This window comes from Bufo gargarizans, chromosome 4, assembly GCF_014858855.1.
Source record: "Bufo gargarizans isolate SCDJY-AF-19 chromosome 4, ASM1485885v1, whole genome shotgun sequence".
In the NCBI taxonomy this organism is placed as follows: domain Eukaryota; kingdom Metazoa; phylum Chordata; class Amphibia; order Anura; family Bufonidae; genus Bufo; species Bufo gargarizans.
This window is the reverse complement of record NC_058083.1, coordinates 95,695,797-95,714,086: the sequence shown is the minus strand read 5'-3', so window position 1 is coordinate 95,714,086 and position 18,290 is coordinate 95,695,797. Positions and strand designations below refer to the sequence as shown.

General features: G+C 45.7%; 1 protein-coding gene across 1 annotated transcript in view; it reads right to left on the bottom strand.

The window, feature by feature from the left end:
- The window catches only part of RAB6B (RAB6B, member RAS oncogene family), an 80,548-nt gene that overhangs the window by 39,077 nt on the left and 23,181 nt on the right, over positions 1–18,290 (bottom strand). The window contains exon 2 of the mRNA XM_044291122.1: positions 6,049–6,107. Coding sequence (XP_044147057.1) covers positions 6,049–6,107 — 59 coding nt within the window. The remainder of the gene's footprint in view (positions 1–6,048; positions 6,108–18,290) is intronic.

Sequence of the window (18,290 nt, the reverse complement as noted above, 5' to 3'; positions counted from 1 at the left end):
ATATGATTTTATAAACAAAATTTTATGAAACGCAGAAATAAAAATCTCTGTTAATCCCATGTGGTGACAAAGTGTTTAATTCAAAGATCCAAAAGGATTCACTTTGTTTTAAACGTACAATCCGGTTACCTCCTCTTCTTACCATAGGAACGTGTTCCAAAACTTGAAATTGAAGTTGATTGATTTGATGCTTTGCGAAAATAAAATGACATGGAAAGGGAAGTTCAGTTTTTTGGCAACGAATGTCAGACTTATGCTTCGAGATACGGTCTCGAACATTCTGAATAATCTCACCCACATAGGCTAAGCCACAAAGGAAGAATTGCATGTGTATAGTTCTCTAGAATGGTACACTTTGCCTGAATGTGGATGTATGATTCTATTACCTTTGATCACATTGGTGCATTGGGCACGATTAAGGCAAGGGTACGTGCCTGTATTTTGGGGCGCTAGAGTAGTTTGTCTAAGTCTAGGTTTGAGTGGACCTATATCAGCACACACAAATTTGCCTTTTAAATTGGCCGGTCTTTTGTAGCACATGCGGACATTCCTCATAAACGAAAATACATAAAAATCTCACCGATCCTCCAAGCCGACCCATTGTCCCATTGTCCCTAATTTAAATTTTTCTGGAAAAAATCCTAACTCCACTTGTCAAACAAACACGCTCTTTATTACTAGATACCTCCCATTTTATATCCGAATATTTGTTAGTCACACTTGATGTTAAAGCTTGTATAACTCAATCTCTCAGGATAAGGGTGTCCAGGCTGTTTCATCACTCCTGGCCACTTCGAACTATTCTCCAAATGCACAATCTTTCTGTGTGACACTGTTACAATACGTACTACTAAATACCTATTTAATGTTTGCAGATGATTACTACATCCAGAAACGGGGTACCGCTATGGGGGCGAATGTAGCGCCGCCATATGCAAATACTTTCATGGCCAAATTTGAAGAAGATCTAATCTACCCACATCCTCTTTTTCAGACATACACAAACACCTGGTATCGATACATAGATGATGTCTTTTGCATTTGGAAGGGGGACTCGAGCTTACTTTCTGATTTCATTGATTATATCAATAGACAAGACCCGGACCTAACCTTTACTTCTCATGTTGATTTACAATCCATTAGCTTTTTGGACACTGTTGTTATCAAAACACAAATGGGTAAACTTACCACGGACCTACACAGAAAACCTACGGACCGCAATACTCCAGTTGTCATCCCAAAAATACCAAACATTCCTTACCCCGCTCTCAATTCAAACGAGTGGCTAGAATCGTAGAAAACCCAGCCCTCAAGAACCAGCACCTGACCGAAAGGGCAAAAAAATTTCAAGAGGGGGGTTATCCTACCACACTTCTCCAACAGGAACTCTCTTCTGTCAAATCTACTCCATCTACCACATTGAAATTGGCATCTTCACAACGTGTTCCCTTGGTAATTACCTATCATCTCTTTGCACCTAAAATTTTATCTATAGTCAAAAAACATTGGCCCATTCTCCAACAATCCTACCCAAGTGTTACTGAATTCCAACACCCTGACCGCATCAGCTACAAAAGACCGGCCAATTTAAAGACAAATTAGTGTGTGCTGCTATAGGTCCACGCAAACCTAGACTTAGAAAAACTACTCTAGCGCCCAAAAAAACAGGCATGTACCCTTGCCTTAATTGTGCCCAATGCGATCAAAGGTAATAGAATCATACATCCACATTTAGGCAAAGTGTATCATTCTAGAGACCTATACACATGCAATTCTTCCTTTGTGGTCTATTTGATTAAATGCCCGTGCGGCTTAGCCTATGTGGGTGAGAGTATTTAGAACGTTCGAGACCGTATCTCGAAGCATAAGTCTGACATTTGTTGCCAAAAAACTGAACTTCCCTTTCCATGTCATTTTATTTCCCCAAAGCATCAAATCAATCAACTTCAATTTCAAGTTTTGGAACACCTTTCTATGGTAAGAAGAGGAGGTAACCGGATTGTACGTTTAAAACAACGTGAATCCTTTTGGATCTTTGAATTAAACACTTTGTCACCACATGGGATTAACAGAGATTTTTATTTCTGCGTTTCATAAAATTTTGTTTATAAAATCATATGGACAACACTTATAATACCTCGCTTTGCTACATATAGGTCATTATCATACTACCTTGACTATTGTTGACTTAAGATAGTTTGTATATTTGCTGTATGCTAAAATGGCGTATTGTATTCAGTATTAATAATATCTCCTTTCTCCTCTTCACTCCCTACAGACAAAATGACTCCTAAAGTCCAACAACAACAGGTAGTACGTGACTCCGTATAGTTTGATCTAATGATATCTCATATATGATAATTAGTTCTGTATATATGCTTATATTCACCTAACCTTGCCCCTATATCCTTTATATTGCCATATTGTCTATGTATATCTTATCTGGATATAGTGATCCAGCCTCTTACACTTTTGTTCTTTTTATGCATCACCAAGTATTATAGAATAATTCTGGAATCGGCTATGCCTTATGTTCGTCTCGATCTTTCTGGGTTACTGTATGGAATATATGCCCTTATGCCAATAGAACCTTCCCATGAAATCCACCATGGCAATTTGGATATCCTTTCGATATTCCTGTGGTACAATATGGAATGTGAATATATATATATATAAATATATACTGGAAATAGGACTTCTACTTTCTAACCCAGAGACTTAATTACATTCCTTATATCCAACAGGTTTGACTATATGTAGCAGGAATCTCCAGACACTTGTGTTACACAGCGACCTCGTCTAGATGTATGACTTGCCATATACTTACCTTTTGACCAATAATCTCCTTGAGACTCAACAGCTCTCCTCCGCTTATGATTTTCTATGTTTAGTATATTATACTTAATATTTGATTTACTTTATGCACCTTGATATATACTACTAATATCCAGGAATTTGGGTTGTCTATATATGTGTTCTTATATGTACCATATCTCTTATTTTGCCTCAGGCCGTGAACAAGGTCTTGTGATAAGACTGAAACGTTGGCCAGTATTTACTTATTTACTATTACTTCCTGGATGGATGATAAAGAAACTCTACTAATTAAATAGTAAAACGAGTGCCGTGGTCATTCATATTATATGGTTACTGCAACTACCACTGAGCACCAGAACAAGTAACAGAGGAGTGCCGTCCAAACTATTTAATATTGTGACAACATCATGAAACCTGGCCTTGTCAAAGTGCAGAGAGAGCAGAGCCTCTAGGTGTAATGACAACGCCCCCATTGCTCCTAGAAGCTCATTTGCATGTATTAAAACATAATTTTTCTCAGCAGTGCGGGCACATATGGACATGGGGACAACACAGATGTCTTCAGCTGCCAAGTACACATGTAACAGGTCAACCGGCGTCATAGCTACAAATCTGCTGACAGATGCCCTTTAACGGACCTAAGCCTTCAGCTTAAAAAAGATCAGGTAGGCAAAAGTAGTGGGATGCAACAGTCCAGTTTTCTACTGAGGTGGACGTTTAGCCTGTCCATTATAGATTTAGCTAAACTTAGATTTAACTTAGCCCGATGAATTTTCTTTCAGAATTGATAATTTACCAAAATAAAGAATGGACCAATTAAAAATATGTCCAAAACATGATTCAAAAATTGCTTGGACACGTTAACATTGGACTCAGCAGAGATCGGCGTCAGCCACCAACAGTCGGATTGCTATGCTTATGGCATATGCTAGTCATGTGCTATAATTTATATAGAAAATTGATTAAAGAGGTTCACCACCTAAATTAATTTGTAGAAAAGTCTGCTTAAAGGGTTTCTACCACCAGAATTACTGTTATGTAGCTGACTGACATTAACGATGTACTAATGTCAGCACTACATGACAGTGTGATTTTTACCTTTCTCCTTGCAGCCGTTCTGATAAAATAACCACTTTTATAATATGCTAATGAGCCTCTAGGTGCTATGTGGGCGTAGAATCAGCACCTAGAGGCTCCGTCTACTCACCCTTTATCCCACCCAGGTCCCCTGTTCTGCCCGCCCGCTCCTCTTGATTGATGGCACGGTTGCAGCATCGCTGTTGAAATCCCGCACCGTTCACTTCTGTATTCGGCTCAGATGCAGTGATGTCTACCTCTGACTTAGGCCTCATGCACACGGCCGTTACCATTTTTGAGGTCCACAAATTGCAGATCCGCAAGACACGGATACCAGCTGTATGTGTTCCACATTTTGTGTAATAGAACGACCTGCCCTCTACAGAACTATCCTATTGTCTGTAAATTTTTGTGGGGCCACAGAACAGACATACAGATGTGGGGAGCACAGTGAATGGGTCCGACCCACAAAAAATGCAGATCAGGTGCAGACCAAAAATACCCTTCATACGCATGAGCCCTTAAGGTGGGTTTAGACGGAGTAATAATTGAGCAGATTATCGGAAACAAATGTTCCTGCGAACGTTCTTTCCGAATCTGCACATCTAAAGGTACAGCCTATCTACTGATGAACAAGCGAAACGCTCGTTCATCGGGTGAAATGATCGTTAGTGGCGGCACCTAAATGATCATTTCTAGGCAGCAGATCATGCCGTCTAAACAGTGATCTGCTGCCCAGAAACAATGCAGCTGTATGAGGACGAGCGATCACAATATCGATCCCTCGTCCTCATACTATGGAGGTGATCACTGCACTGTAAACTCAGTGCTTCACTTCCACTGAACGAGCAGCCAACTGTGAGGAAAGAACGCTTCCTTCCCAACAATCCGCTGCTGTTCGGCCTATCTAAATCCACCTTTAAGGCTCATTCACACAAACTTATTTTCTTTCCGTTTCCATTCCATTTTTTTTGCGGACCGTATGCGGAACCATTCATTTCAACGGGTCAGCAAAAAAATGGAAGTTACTCCGTGTGCATTCCATTTCCATTGCATTACAGACAAGGATAGGACTGTTCTATTAGGGCCAGCTGTTCCATTCTGCAAAAAAACTGAATGCACACAGACGTCATCTGTAATTTTTGCGGCTCTGTGTTTTGCGGACCGCAAAATACATATGGTTGTGTGAATGAGTCCTTATTCTGTAAATAGAACAGTGTGAATAGACCCTTATAAGCAGAGATCATGGTAAATGTTGCTAGTATTTTATTTTTGTGTTTTCCCCTAAATGACCACCCACTGACTTTTGTCGTTGCTGTTTTAGATGGAGCAGAGCGCTTCTGTCAGCACTTCTGCTCCACGAATAAACTAAAACGAATAGTTCCGATTCGTAGAGTGACCTTTTACTCTACAGCCAGGAATGGAGGTAGCTCCAATCCCAACTGTTCACCCTTTGATTGCCGCGGTCTCTGATTGCAGCATGATCATAGGGTATTTCCCCCTCTGATTGGGTCCCACTGATCTGATCGGAGGCTTAGTACGCTCTCTGCAGTCAGCCCTGGGGATCTTTAAAGGACACAGGACTGTAAAATTAGTAATCCTACTATAAGGGCACACTAGCGTTGCCCTAACCACAGCCGGTGCTATAGAGACAGAGAGCATAATGTATTAGCATACAGGAGTGGGAATAAAATGTAATAAAAAAACAAAGCTCATAAAAGTAATAATTAAAAAGTGATTATTTTACATAAAATATATTTTATTGTGTATACTTTACATAAAAGCAAAAAAAGTACCCCAAATTACCAGAACAACCAATTTAACAGGTTATCAGTTGTGAAATATGCACATGTAAACAATAAAGTAAAAGAGCTATGTAAAAAAATAGCTTTCTCTAGATTTGAGAAGCAAAAAAAGTATATAAAATTACAAAGTAATGTACGGTATATGTACTCTCAAACTGCACCAAAACTGCATAAATCTAGGCCTCATACACCCATGTTGATGAAAAAAAATTAAGGCAAAAATGGGAAAAAATAGCTGGTCAATAAGGAGTTAAGTTAATTTCAGATTGGATCAAGTCAGTTATGGAATATTTGCATCATCATAACTGTGAAACCACAATACTCACTAAAGTTGCCGTGTCACACTTACCTGATACGTGTTGTCAAAACTGTCATACATGAACCTCGTGATGAGAGACGTCTTTCCAACTGTAAGATGAGAAAAAAAATGATTAGTAATAGTATAATCAACATGACTAAGGCTGGGTTCAGACCTGAGCGTTGCGCAAACGCGCGTTTTTATGCGCGATTTTGTCGCGCGTTTTTATGAGCGTTTTTTGTAATAGTAAACGCGCGTTTGACGCGCGTTTGGGTGATTGACAGCAGTGTTGTCCAAAGAGTCTATGGCCCAAACGCGCCAAAAAAAGCTCCTGTACTTGTTTGAGCGGCGGGCGTTTTACAGCGCGATCGTACGCGCTGTAAAACGCCCAGGTGTGAACCATTCCCATAGGGAATCATTGGTTCTTGCCTGTTGTGCGTTTTACAGCGCGTAGGAACGCGCTGTAAAACGCTCAGGTGTGAACCCAGCCATATAGGAACATGGCTGGGCTTAAAGCAAGCGCTGTCATTCACATTTTTATTGGGATGTGCTATTTGTTCCCAGCATACCAGTCAGGGAACCTGCACTTAAAGGGGTTGTCCAACTGCGGTAGGTGAAATTTCACTTTTACAAAAACCATAAACACAATTATAGCAAAGCAGCGGCTAAAACTGCAAGTATTTATACAGGTTAAATGTATCAATAATGTGCAACTTATTACTAATAAGAAAACCATTAAATAACCAAAGACAGTGGAGCAGATTTATTAATACTGTCTGTCTTAAAGGGTTTGGGGGAGAATTTTTTTTTTTAAGATAAGTTTGTAAAGATAAAACCCGCTTGTGTTGGTCAAGTTGTCCTGTTTCCTGCAGCGTTGCATTATCCTCGCTGCTTCTGGTCCCTGCCTGGCCGGAAGTGCAATGTGCCGACTCCCTGCCTCAACCATCATGTGCCATCACCGCGACCGTCCAAGCAGGGACAGAGTCACCCCATCATGCAACACATCATGTCCAGCCATCCATAATTTTTTCATGGCCCCTTAAATTTATACATCTTAGAACTAGACTAGATGTTCTAAAAATTTTCACACAATGCCCTCTTTTCATCTACGCCATGCCCTATTGTGCAAAAAGTCTCTAGAAACCTAATAGATGTGGTGCAGGTCAGGTGTGGCAGAATTCTGACAGTTGAATTAGTAAGGCTACTTTCACATTAGCGTTCGGGGCTCCGCTTGTGAGTTCCGTTTGAAGGCTCTCACAAGCGGCCCCGAACGGATCTGTACGGCCCCAATGCATTCTGAGTGTATGCGGATCCGCTCAGAATGCATCAGTCTGGCACCGTCTGGCCTCCGCTCCGCTCAGCAGGCGGACACCCAAATGCTGCTTGTAGCGTCCGGGTGTCTGCCTGGCCGTGCGGAGCCAAACGGATCCGTCCAGACTTACAATGTAAGTCAATGGGGACGGATCCGTTTGAAGTTGACACAATATGGCCCAATTTCAAACGGATCCGTCCCCCATTGACTTTCAATGTAAAGTCTGGACGGATCCGTCTGGCAAACTTTCACACTTAGAAATTTTTCTGAAATATAATGCAGACGGATCCGTTCTGAACGGATACCATCGTCTGCATTATAGGAGCGGATCCGTCTGTGCAGACACCACACCGAAGTGTGAAAGTAGCCTAAATCTACCCCAAAAGTTTTGTATATACAGTAACATGCCTGTTTTGACCATGTACATGGAGTCAAAGGCAGTCACTGACACGGCACTGGCAGTTGCCAATAGTGAGGAAGCTTTACACTTTGGTGCGCAAAGTTTGGGTGGCAGTACTGTAAGCAGGGGTGATGCTATAGAGGGTGTAGAGGTAGAAGTCGCACATCGGCCCTGGTGCCTTCGGGGGTCCCTCTGCCATAAGATAAGACACCAATATTATGTACTACATCTGGTAAGTTAAGGACCTGTTACTGATTTTGCATTGGGGTCCAGGAGCTGCAGCACCAGGAAAAAACCCTTTTCCAGTACCTGCTGTCAAGTCATTAAAAAAATATCAATTTGTCCATTCTTAAAGGCTATGTAGACCTTTGGGGGCATTTTTTTTATTATTGCATTGTACTTATTTTGAGCTACAAATATATTTTTTAATAGGTCTTTATTAAAAATATGGAAATATGCAATCCCTTTTGTGTACATAGCTGAGATGCTGTAGTAGCAGCCTGTGGATTTTCTGTCTTTTCCATCAGACCAGGAGCGGACAGACTCACGGACTCCTTATCTCTGCTCCCTGACCTTATAAACACTCATTGTAGCTCAATTCTTATCTTATTGATAGGAATGTAGTTGAAATAAGTTTTTATGACTTCTCAGTAATTTAGAGATGAGGTTTATTAGATGACCGCACAAAGTGAACGTACCAGTCACACAGCTAGAAAAACAGTTAAGCCTTTGTGACAGAACAGCTTAATATTTTTAATAAAGGTCAATTGAAAATATGATTTTTAGCCAAAAATGTGTAAATTGCAATCACAAACAAAAATTGCCTCTGAAGGTGTACATAGCCTTTAAAGTCACCATACACATTAATGTATTGTCGACCTAACCCTCCAAGAATGGCAGGTTTGGCAAACAGTCTAATCTGTGTGGGAAGCTCCTGACTCTCCTCTGACATCATTTGTAAAGTGAATTTTTTCACCCAATCCTCCAGTTCTCCTGGGAAATATACACGTTTTGGCCAAACCGAATGAGCAAGTGAGGCCGGACAAGAACCGCAGCGGTAAGGGGAGGCCGGCCATGAAGAGGGTTTGGCTGAGAGGGGACAGGTGAGTGAAGGGTTAAGGTGCAGAGAAGTTAGAAAGGGCGCGGGTAGTCATGAGAACGAGGGGGAGGGGCTGCTGGTCAGAGTGAGGAGGAGGCGGGGGGCAGAGGTATTCGGCCAGGAAAAGCAAACGGAGCTGCAGGATCATGTCGGAGCTGCCGTTATCAGTGGAGGAGTTGCTGGAGTTGCTGCGCAGGGAGGTGGAGGTGCGGGGGCCTGGCTGGTTGCAGGAGCAGGTGGGTGCGTGCGTTATTACCCCTGCTTCTGCAGCCACCCCCACTGTAAGGGCTGTCTGGCCGCAGCGGGGTATCCCACCGGCGCGCCTTAGTCCTGAATGCACCCCCAGGGTCAGGCGCTGAGTGGGGAGCCCCTCCAGGGACCCTTCGCGGCGGAGAGGGTCTGCTCAGCCTTCAGCAGGGCGCTCTCGTCGCGGGAGGAATCCCAGTACACGGCGGGGCCCAGAGCGGAGTGGGACGCCCCTTCCCCCACTCTCACCTGCTAGTCTTGAGGATGCGGGACCAGGAACGGTGGACCGGCCCAGTCCAGGTCCCAGCGGGCGGTCTACTCAGCGGTGTGAGGAGATCCACATGCGTCGGGTTGCGCAGACTGGGCGGGAAGAGCTGTGCAGGCCCAGTGAAGGAGCGGGCGCTGTGGCGGTGGACCAGAGGCCGGTCAGCATCATACAGCGGGCAGTTCAAGTCGTCCGGGAGGAGTCGCCTTCAACGTCCAGGAGAAGCGCCGAAGTAGAGGATGAGTGGCGGGAGTCAGGATCTGCGGCAGTGGGAGTCACAGCGCCCGTGGTGCCTGGTGAGACTAATTGGGGTCCCTTATTAGCGCAGGGCTTCCCGGTGGGCAGTGTTGGGGGGGGTGGTCATGGGTGATTTAGGAAAGGGTTTGGGGCAGTTGCTGGGGGGTTTGGCGGGGTGGTTGGCTAGTTTGGGGTCCGCGGGCGGGTCGCCATTATTGGCGTGGGGGGTGTTGTCGGGACCGGTAGCCGGGTCGAGTGGGGGGGCGACGTCGGTTGAGACTCAAGTTGGGGGTGAGGAAGGGCAGAGGTTGGATGATAGAGCGCGTGGGGAGGTGTATGTGTGCTTTGAGGGCCCGTTGGGGGCTCATTTGAAGCAGGAGGTAAAAGAAAAAATCTGGAAAGGGGAATATGTGGAGATTTTTTCCTTGCTTCCGTTGGAACGGTTTAATTTGGATAGGGGAAAGAAGGATGAGGGAAAGAAAGAGGATGAGGAGAAGCGGCGGCATAGGTTGATTCCCCGCACATTTGCTAATTGGCTGCAAGCGTTTGCCATATTAGCAAGTGTCATTGGGGAGAAGTCTCCGGAATGTTGTTCGACGTTGTTCTGTTACCAGGATGCGATAGAGGAGGCGTATCGGGTATACGGCGGGGTGGGGTGGCTCTGTTACGACGAGCAGTTTCGGCAGCGTAAGGCAGTTAGGTCAGATATACGGTGGGACCACAAAGACATTGGGTTGTGGTTGAAGGTGACGGCACCGCCTAGGGCTGGGCAGTCCTTTCGGGCAGAGCCTGGGGGATCGTCCCCGGGGGCATTGGCGGCAGCATCCGCAAAAGGGTTGTGTTTCCTCTTTAATGAGGGGAACTGCAGATTTGGAGCTAAGTGCAAATTCAAGCATGAATGCTCATGTGTGGAGGGGCGCATGGGGCTAGCCGTTGCTTTAGGGGCAGAAGGCAGAGGGGTGGGGATGGTGTTGGAAAGGGGTCGGACGCCGGTGCGGGTGGAAAGGATGCAGGAATTTCTAGATAGGCACCCGGACCGGGCGGCAGCCAGGCTATTGGGGGATGGTTTTAGATGTGGTTTTCGCATCCCGGCGGAGGTAACAGCGGGGCCTGTGGTTCATAAGAATCTTAGGTCTGCGCTTGAGCATGCGGATGTGGTGCCCAAGAAGTTAAATAGGGAAGTTGCGTTGGGGCGGATGGCCGGCCCGTTTAAGGTGCCGCCGCTTCCGAACCTTAGAGTGTCCCCTTTGGGGGTGGTGCCCAAGAAGAAGCCGAATAAGTTTCGGCTCATTCATCATTTGTCTTTCCCGAAAGGTGCGTCGGTCAATGATGGTATAGATCCTGAATTGTGTTCGGTGGTGTATACGTCATTTGATGCGGCTGTTAGGTGGATGAGATGGTGTGGGCAGGGGGCGTTGTTGGCAAAAGTTGATGTTGAAGCGGCATTTCGGCTGCTTCCGGTTCATGTGGAGAGCATGGGTTTGTTGGGCTGTTATTGGGGTGGGGAGTATTTTGTGGATAGGTGTTTGCCTATGGGGTGCTCTCTCTCTTGTGCGTATTCTGAGACGTTCAGCTCATTTTTGGAGTGGGTGGTGGTAGATGTTTCGGGTTGTGCGTCGGTTATTCACTATTTGGATGACTTTTTGTGTTTGGGGCCGGCAGATTCTCGGGTTTGTTCTTTGTTGTTACACACGGTTCAGTCGGTTTTTGTGCGTTTTGGGGTGCCGCTAGCGATGGAGAAGACGGTGGGTCCAGTTACCGAGTTGTGTTTTCTGGGGATTGTTATAGACACGGTAAGGATGGAGTGTCGGCTTCCGGCGGACAAGGTGCTGGATTTGAGGCGCGAAATCAGTCAGGCCATAGGGAGGGAGAAGATTAGGTTGCGGGAGCTGCAGTCATTATTGGGGAAGCTTAATTTTGCATGTCAGATTATGCCGATGGGGAGGATTTTTTGTAGACGGCTAGCTGCCGCTACAGCGGGAGTGTCTGCGCCGTATCACTTTGTTAGGTTGCGGAAAGAGTTGAAAGGGGATTTAAGGGTTTGGGCGGAGTTTTTAGGACATTATAATGGGAGGACGTTGGTTATGGGGGAGGTTTGTGATGTTGCAGATTTTGAGTTGTATACGGATGCGTCGGGGGGTGTGGGTTTTGGTGCTTATTGTCAGGGGCAGTGGTGTGCGGGCGGATGGCCGGAGTCGTGGGTGGAGCGCGGTTGGGTGTCGAATATTGCACTGTTGGAGTTGTTTCCTATTGTTATGGCGGTGGTGTTGTGGGGGGATAGGTTTGCGAATAGGAAGGTGCGCTTTAATTGTGACAATTTGGGGGTTGTTCAGGCTATTAACAGCTTATCAGCATCCTCCCCTCCGGTGGTTAAGCTGTTACAGTTTTTGGTGTTGCGGTGTTTGTCAATTAATGTTTGGGTGGTGGCGAAGCATGTGGCTGGTGTGACTAATTCTGTGGCGGACTCTCTTTCTCGTTTACAGTGGGACCGGTTCCGGCTTCTTGTGCCAGAAGCGGAGTTGGAGGGTCTGGAGTGTCCGTCATGGCTGTGGGGGATCTTGGAGGAGACGTGATGGGGTTGCTTGGGGATTCGCTGAGCCCTGGTACGTGGAGGGAATATGGGAAGGCGTGGGAAATCTGGGAGAAGTGGATTGGGGACTGGGGTTCGGGTGGGGAAGACGGGGGGTCAAGCTGGTGATGTTATTGGGGCATTTGAAAGGGGAGGGGTGGTCGGTGTCCAAAGTCAGTCGGTTGATTGCAGGTATAGCTTTTGGTTTTCGGCTGCGGGGATTGGTGGATTTAACAAAATGTTTTTTAGTGAGACAGGTTTTGAAAGGCTGGCGTAGGGGGGCAGGTAGGGTGACAGATAGTAGGAGACCGGTGTCGTTTGAGCTATTGGTCCAGATGGGTGAGAAGTTTTGCGTGGTGTGTAGCTCGGGATGGGAGTTGGGGTTGTTTAGGGCGGCATTTGCGTTAGCATTTTTTGGGGCTTTCAGGTTGGGTGAGTTGGTGAGCAGCAGTGTTTGTCGTGCGGGGGGATTGCTTAGTGAGGACGTGGAGATTAGGGGAGATAGGGTCCTGGTGCGGATTCGCAGGTCTAAGACAGATCAGGAGGGTAGAGGTCGACAGGTTACTTTGTTTTCTGTCACGGGTTGTGGTATGTGCCCTGTTCAGTGTTTGGGGAGGTATTGGTCAGGCAGGGAGACGGATGTGTTGCCGTTTTTTCGTCATGAGGACGGTTCGTTTCTGTCGAGATTTCAGTTCTTAGCAGTGTTTAAGAAATGTTTGAGGAGTTTGGGGGTGCGTGATAAGGATTATTCTGGTCATTCGTTCCGGATTGGTGCTGCGACTGAGGCGGCAAGATTGGGTATCAGTGATGAGGTAATTATGAGGATCGGGCGTTGGGAGTCGGCGCGATTTAGGTCCTATGTTAGGCTGGGTCTTCTATAGTTGTTGATCGGTAGTTGGGGGGCTGTGTTAATTTTGTTTTTTGTTTGTTTGCAGGTTTTCCGGTGGCCTTGGTCTGGATTTTAGGACATTCCTATGTGTTCTGGGGGGCGATTAGGGTGGATGTTAGGCCGAATGGCCGCCAGCTGGGGTTGAGCTCGGCGGTTGCTACGGTCAGGTGGTTGGGGGTCAGAGGAATGTTGTGGGGAGGGGTTTTGCGGGAGGTGCAGCGGTTTGCGCGGTTGGACAGGCCTCCGGATGTGTTGGTACGTCATGTGGGGGGCAACGACTTAGGGAGGCGGCCATTTAGGGAGTTGGTGCGAGATGTGAAGTTCGACCTGCTGAGGATTTGGGCGTTATTTCCGGGTGTTGTTACATTGTGGTCTGACATTGTACCGCGTAAGTCATGGAGGGAGGCTAGGTCGGTGGAGAGCATTAATAAAGCCCGGATCAAGGTGAATAGGGCAGTGGGCAGGTTTATGGCACGGAATGGGGCGGTGGCAGTACGTCATGAGGAGTTGGAGAAAGGAGTTGGTGCATTTTGGAGAACGGATGGGGTGCATTTGAATGTGGTGGGGACTGATCTGTGGTCTTTGGGGATTCAAAATGGAGTGGAGATAGCGTTACGGATGTGGAGGGACGCGCAGGCTTGAGGAGGTCAAGCTGCGCGTTCTTGGAGGCGGGGGAGGTCCTGGAAGTGGTAAATATGGTGGTATCTGAGGATGGGAGGGCCCCGCGGTAGGGGCTGGACTCTCATGGAGGAGCTGGTACTAACGAACTAGGCGTCCATCAGTTGCTGCCTCCGAGCTGGGTTCAACGGCTGGGGGCAAGATGGAGTCGCAGGTTTGTTACGGTGTTTATGAGGTCATTGGGGCTTCTAGGACCTCCCTCGTCATTGGTTAATTTATTAAGTTATGTTATGTATTTATTTCATAAACGGCTGCTGTGGCCGATTAAATCCAAGCAGTTGTGTTGTGTGGTCATTTATATGGGGCTGGGTGGGAGTTACGTATTATGTGGGGATAAGGGACTGAACATATAGCCAATTCCCTCTTCATGTGTAGGTGGAATTCGGAAGAGATTGCTGTCGAACGAACGCATTGGCCGACCGCTATTGAATATGAAGGGCAGCTTGTAGTTGTATCTGTTTCCAGGGAAGCTGAAGGACCTTCCAATATGGCCACCATTAGAGCTTCTGCAGCTGCTTACCCTCAGCTTTCTCATACAAACGGCATCTATAGGCAAGGTGTATACAGGACACTAAAACAGATGGTTGACGGCACCGATAGGAACTGTAGCAGCCATTGTTGGGAGTTAACCAGCTTTGTGGCTGAATAGCATTTTCTACAACTGAAGAAAAAAGTGTGGCCCCATAGAGTCGACATCTGAAGGGTTTATATTATTTGCACATATCCATTTCCTGCAGTATTGGAATCTCCACTAAATGTTATTTAGACTCTGAAATTCACATTCTTTTAAATTACAAAGAATAAACCTTTGTATTTTGTGATAGTAGAAGGTCTTTCAGACTGAGGAGTCTAACAATCTTCTTTGCATGAACATTTTCACAACATTTTCATTCTTATATACAGGGGCAGACTGGGCATAGACCCTACAGGTAAATGTCCTGGTGGGCCGATACCCAGGGGGCTGCTCGAGCCCTCCTCATGCCTGCCATTATACATAATATAATGCTCTCAGCCTTAATTAATGCTAGGAGCATCAGCTACTTATGCACCTGGCTGGCGGTGGCAGATGCCCTCCTAAAGTCAATGGTATTGCCATCCTCAGGACGGTGATACAGTTGAATACTGCATGGGGGGTTGGCAGTATTTCATACTGCACTGTGGTATTTGTTTCTGCTGGGATGGTATTTTGTGCTGCACTGTGGTATTTGTTTGTGCTAGGGTGGTATTTTGTGCTGCACTGTGGTATTTGTTTCTGTTGGGATGGTATTTTGTGCTGCACTGTGGTATTCAGTTCTGCTGGGGTGTTTTTTTTGTGCTGCACTGTGGTATTTGTTTCCGCTGGGGCAGTATTTTGTACTGTACTGTGGTATTTGTTTCTCCTGGGATGGTATTTTGTGCTGCACTCTGGTATTCAGTTCTGCTGGGGTGGTATTTTGTGCTGCACTGTGGTATTTGTTTCTCCTGGGATGGTATTTTGTGCTGCACTGTGGTATTCAGTTCTGCTGGGGTGGTATTTTGTGCTGCACTGTGGCATTTGGTCCTGCTAGGGTGGTATTTTGTTCTGCACTGTGGTATTTGTTTCTCCTGGGATGGTATTTTGTGCTGCACTGTGGTATTCAGTTCTGCTGGGGTCGTATTTTGTGCTGCACTGTGGTATTTAGTTCTGCTAAGGTGGCATTTTGTGCTGCACTGTGGTATTTGTTTCTGCTAGGGTGGTATTTTGTGCTGCACTGTGGTATTTGTTTCTGCTGGGATAGTATTTTGTGCTGCACTGTGGTATTTGTTTCTGCTGGGATGGTATTTTGTGCTGCACTGTGGTATTCAGTTCTGCTGGGATGGTATTTTGTACTGCACTGTTGTATTTGTTTCTCCTGGGATGGTATTTTGTACTGCACTGTTGTATTTGTTTCTCCTGGGATGGTATTTTGTGCTGCACTGTGGTATTCAGTTCTGCTGGGATGGTATTTTGTGCTGCACTGTGGTATTTGTTTCTGCTGGGATGGTATTTTGTGCTGCACTGTGGTATTCAGTTCTGCTAGGGTGGTATTTTGTGCTGCACTGTGGTATTTGTTTCTGCTGGGATGGTATTTTGTGCTGCACTGTGGTATTCAGTTCTGCTGGGATGGTATTTTGTGCTGCACTGTGGTATTTGTTTCTGTTGGGGCAGTATTTTGTGCTGCACTGTGGTATTTGGTTCTGTTGGGGCAGTATTTTGTGCTGCACTGTGGTATTTGGTTCTGCTAAGGTGGTATTTTGTGCTGCACTGTGGTATTTGTTTCTGTTGGGGCGGTATTTTGTACTGCACTGTGGTATTTGTTTCTGTTGGGGCAGTATTTTGTGCTGCACTGTGGTATTTGGTTCTGCTAAGGTGGTATTTTGTGCTGCACTGTGGTATTTGTTTCTGTTGGGGCAGTATTTTGTGCTGCACTGTGGTATTTGGTTCTGCTAAGGTGGTATTTTGTGCTGCACTGTGGTATTTGTTTCTGTTGGGGCAGTATTTTGTGCTGCACTGTGGTATTGCTGGCCCTGCCTTCTGTTACTTTAGACCTTACAACTACATGGGGCCACTTTTAGTTTTTTTTTACAGGGTCACTTTAAAGGGGTTGTGTCACTTCGCCAAATAGCATTTATTATATATAGAAAGTTAATACACTTCCTAATGTATTGTGGTTGTCCATATTGCCTCCTTTGCTGGCTGGATTCATTTTTCCATCACATTATACACTGCTTGTTTCCATGGTTACGACCACCCAGCAATCCATCAGTGGTGGCCGTGCTTGCACACCATAAAAAAAAGCACCAGCCTATGTGCATTCCCACGGTCCCAGCCACCAGAGCAAGCAATACTTTTTTCTATATTGTGCAAGCACGGCCACGGGTGATGGATTGCCGGGTAGTCATAACCATGGAAACAAGCAGTTTCCACAAAACAGACAAGAATAGGACATGTTCTATCTTTTTTGCGGGGCTGTGGAATGGACATACGGATGCGGACAGCACACTGTGTGCTGTCCGCATTTTTTTGTGGTTCCATTGCAAAAATAGGATCAGATGTGGAGCAAAAAATACGGTCGTGTGAATGGGGCCTGTCACAGCTTTAGTAGATACTGCTGGTGGCTGTTGAAGAATGGAACTGAGCATGTGCGACCACCACAGCAGGTGGATGTGCACTTGGCTATGCAGATTAAACACCAGGTGGTGCCATTTTAAGAAAGGAAAGCAAATAGCTTACAACTGGAGCTATTGGGTTTATTTACATCTACTAGTAAAATGCATCACTGAATCCCCATATTGACTGCACCTCTGTTCACGTATATACTGTTGGAGATGAATGACTGTGACCTTTATTGCTGCACCACTGCTGTCTCCATACTTTCACCATTTACAGACTGCAGGCTCCATAAACTCTACCTGTATTCCACCAACAGTGCCAGGAAGAGACGCTGGATTTCCTTGTGCCTGCTCTACCCTTGAAGTGTAACTATAATTTTATTTATTTTTTTGTAGTATGTAGAGGCAGTGATAATGACAATTTTTGTAATATACTTTATTTACTGAAATCGTACGTTTCTCTTAGAAAAATATTTCTAACAATGCTATCAGCTTTACTTAACTGTAAAGACGCGCTCCACACTGACTGCTGCTGCCCTCACTACCTCTCTCCATATATACGGATGGATCATATATGGACTACACTGATTGCTGCTGTCCTCACTGCCTCTCTGCTTTTATTCTCAGCTTTTATTTACATTTGAGCAAAAAGGGTCCAGTCCAAAATTATTCATACCCTTCTCAATAATCAATAGAAAAGCCTTTATTGGCTATTACAGCAATCAAATGCTTCCTATAATTGCAGACCAGCTTTTTGCATGTCTCCACTGGTATCTTTGCCCATTCATCTTTAGCAATGAGCTCCAAATCTTTCAGGTTGGAGGGTCTTCTTGGCATCACCCTGATCTTTAGCTCCCTCCACAGATTCTCAATTGGATTCAAGTCTGGACTCTGGCTGGGCCACTCCAAAACGTTAATGTTGTTGTCTGCTAACCATTCCTTCACCACTTTTAATGTAAACAGAAGACAGAGGGGCGGTCTTCCACACTGCATGCCTGCATTAGGCCCCTTTCACACGGGCGAGTTTTCCGTGCGGGTGCGAAGCGTGAAGTGAACGCGTGGCACCCACACTGAATCCTGACCCATTCATTTCTATGGGGCTGTGCACATGAGCGGTGATTTTCACGCATCACTTGTGCGTTGAGTAAAAATTGCAGCATACTCTATATTGTGCGTTTTTCACGCGACGCAGGCCCCATAGAAGTGAATGGGGCTGGCAGAAAAACGCAGTACATCCGGATACCATGCGTTGCGTTGCGTTTTTCACGCTTGTAACTAAGCAACACTTCAGAATTTAAAGACAGGAAGTAGGCGTTTTTTAGCGTCTGTCTGCGTCTATCTGCGTCAGTTTGGTGTCTGAGAAGAGGGAGAAAGTTTGCTGCCAAACTTTTCCAGCCCTTGCGGAGTGAAAAAATGCCCAAATCACCACACGTCATTGACGTTGAAAAACTGATTGTCCTGGTGCAGGAGAGGCCCTGCATCTGGGA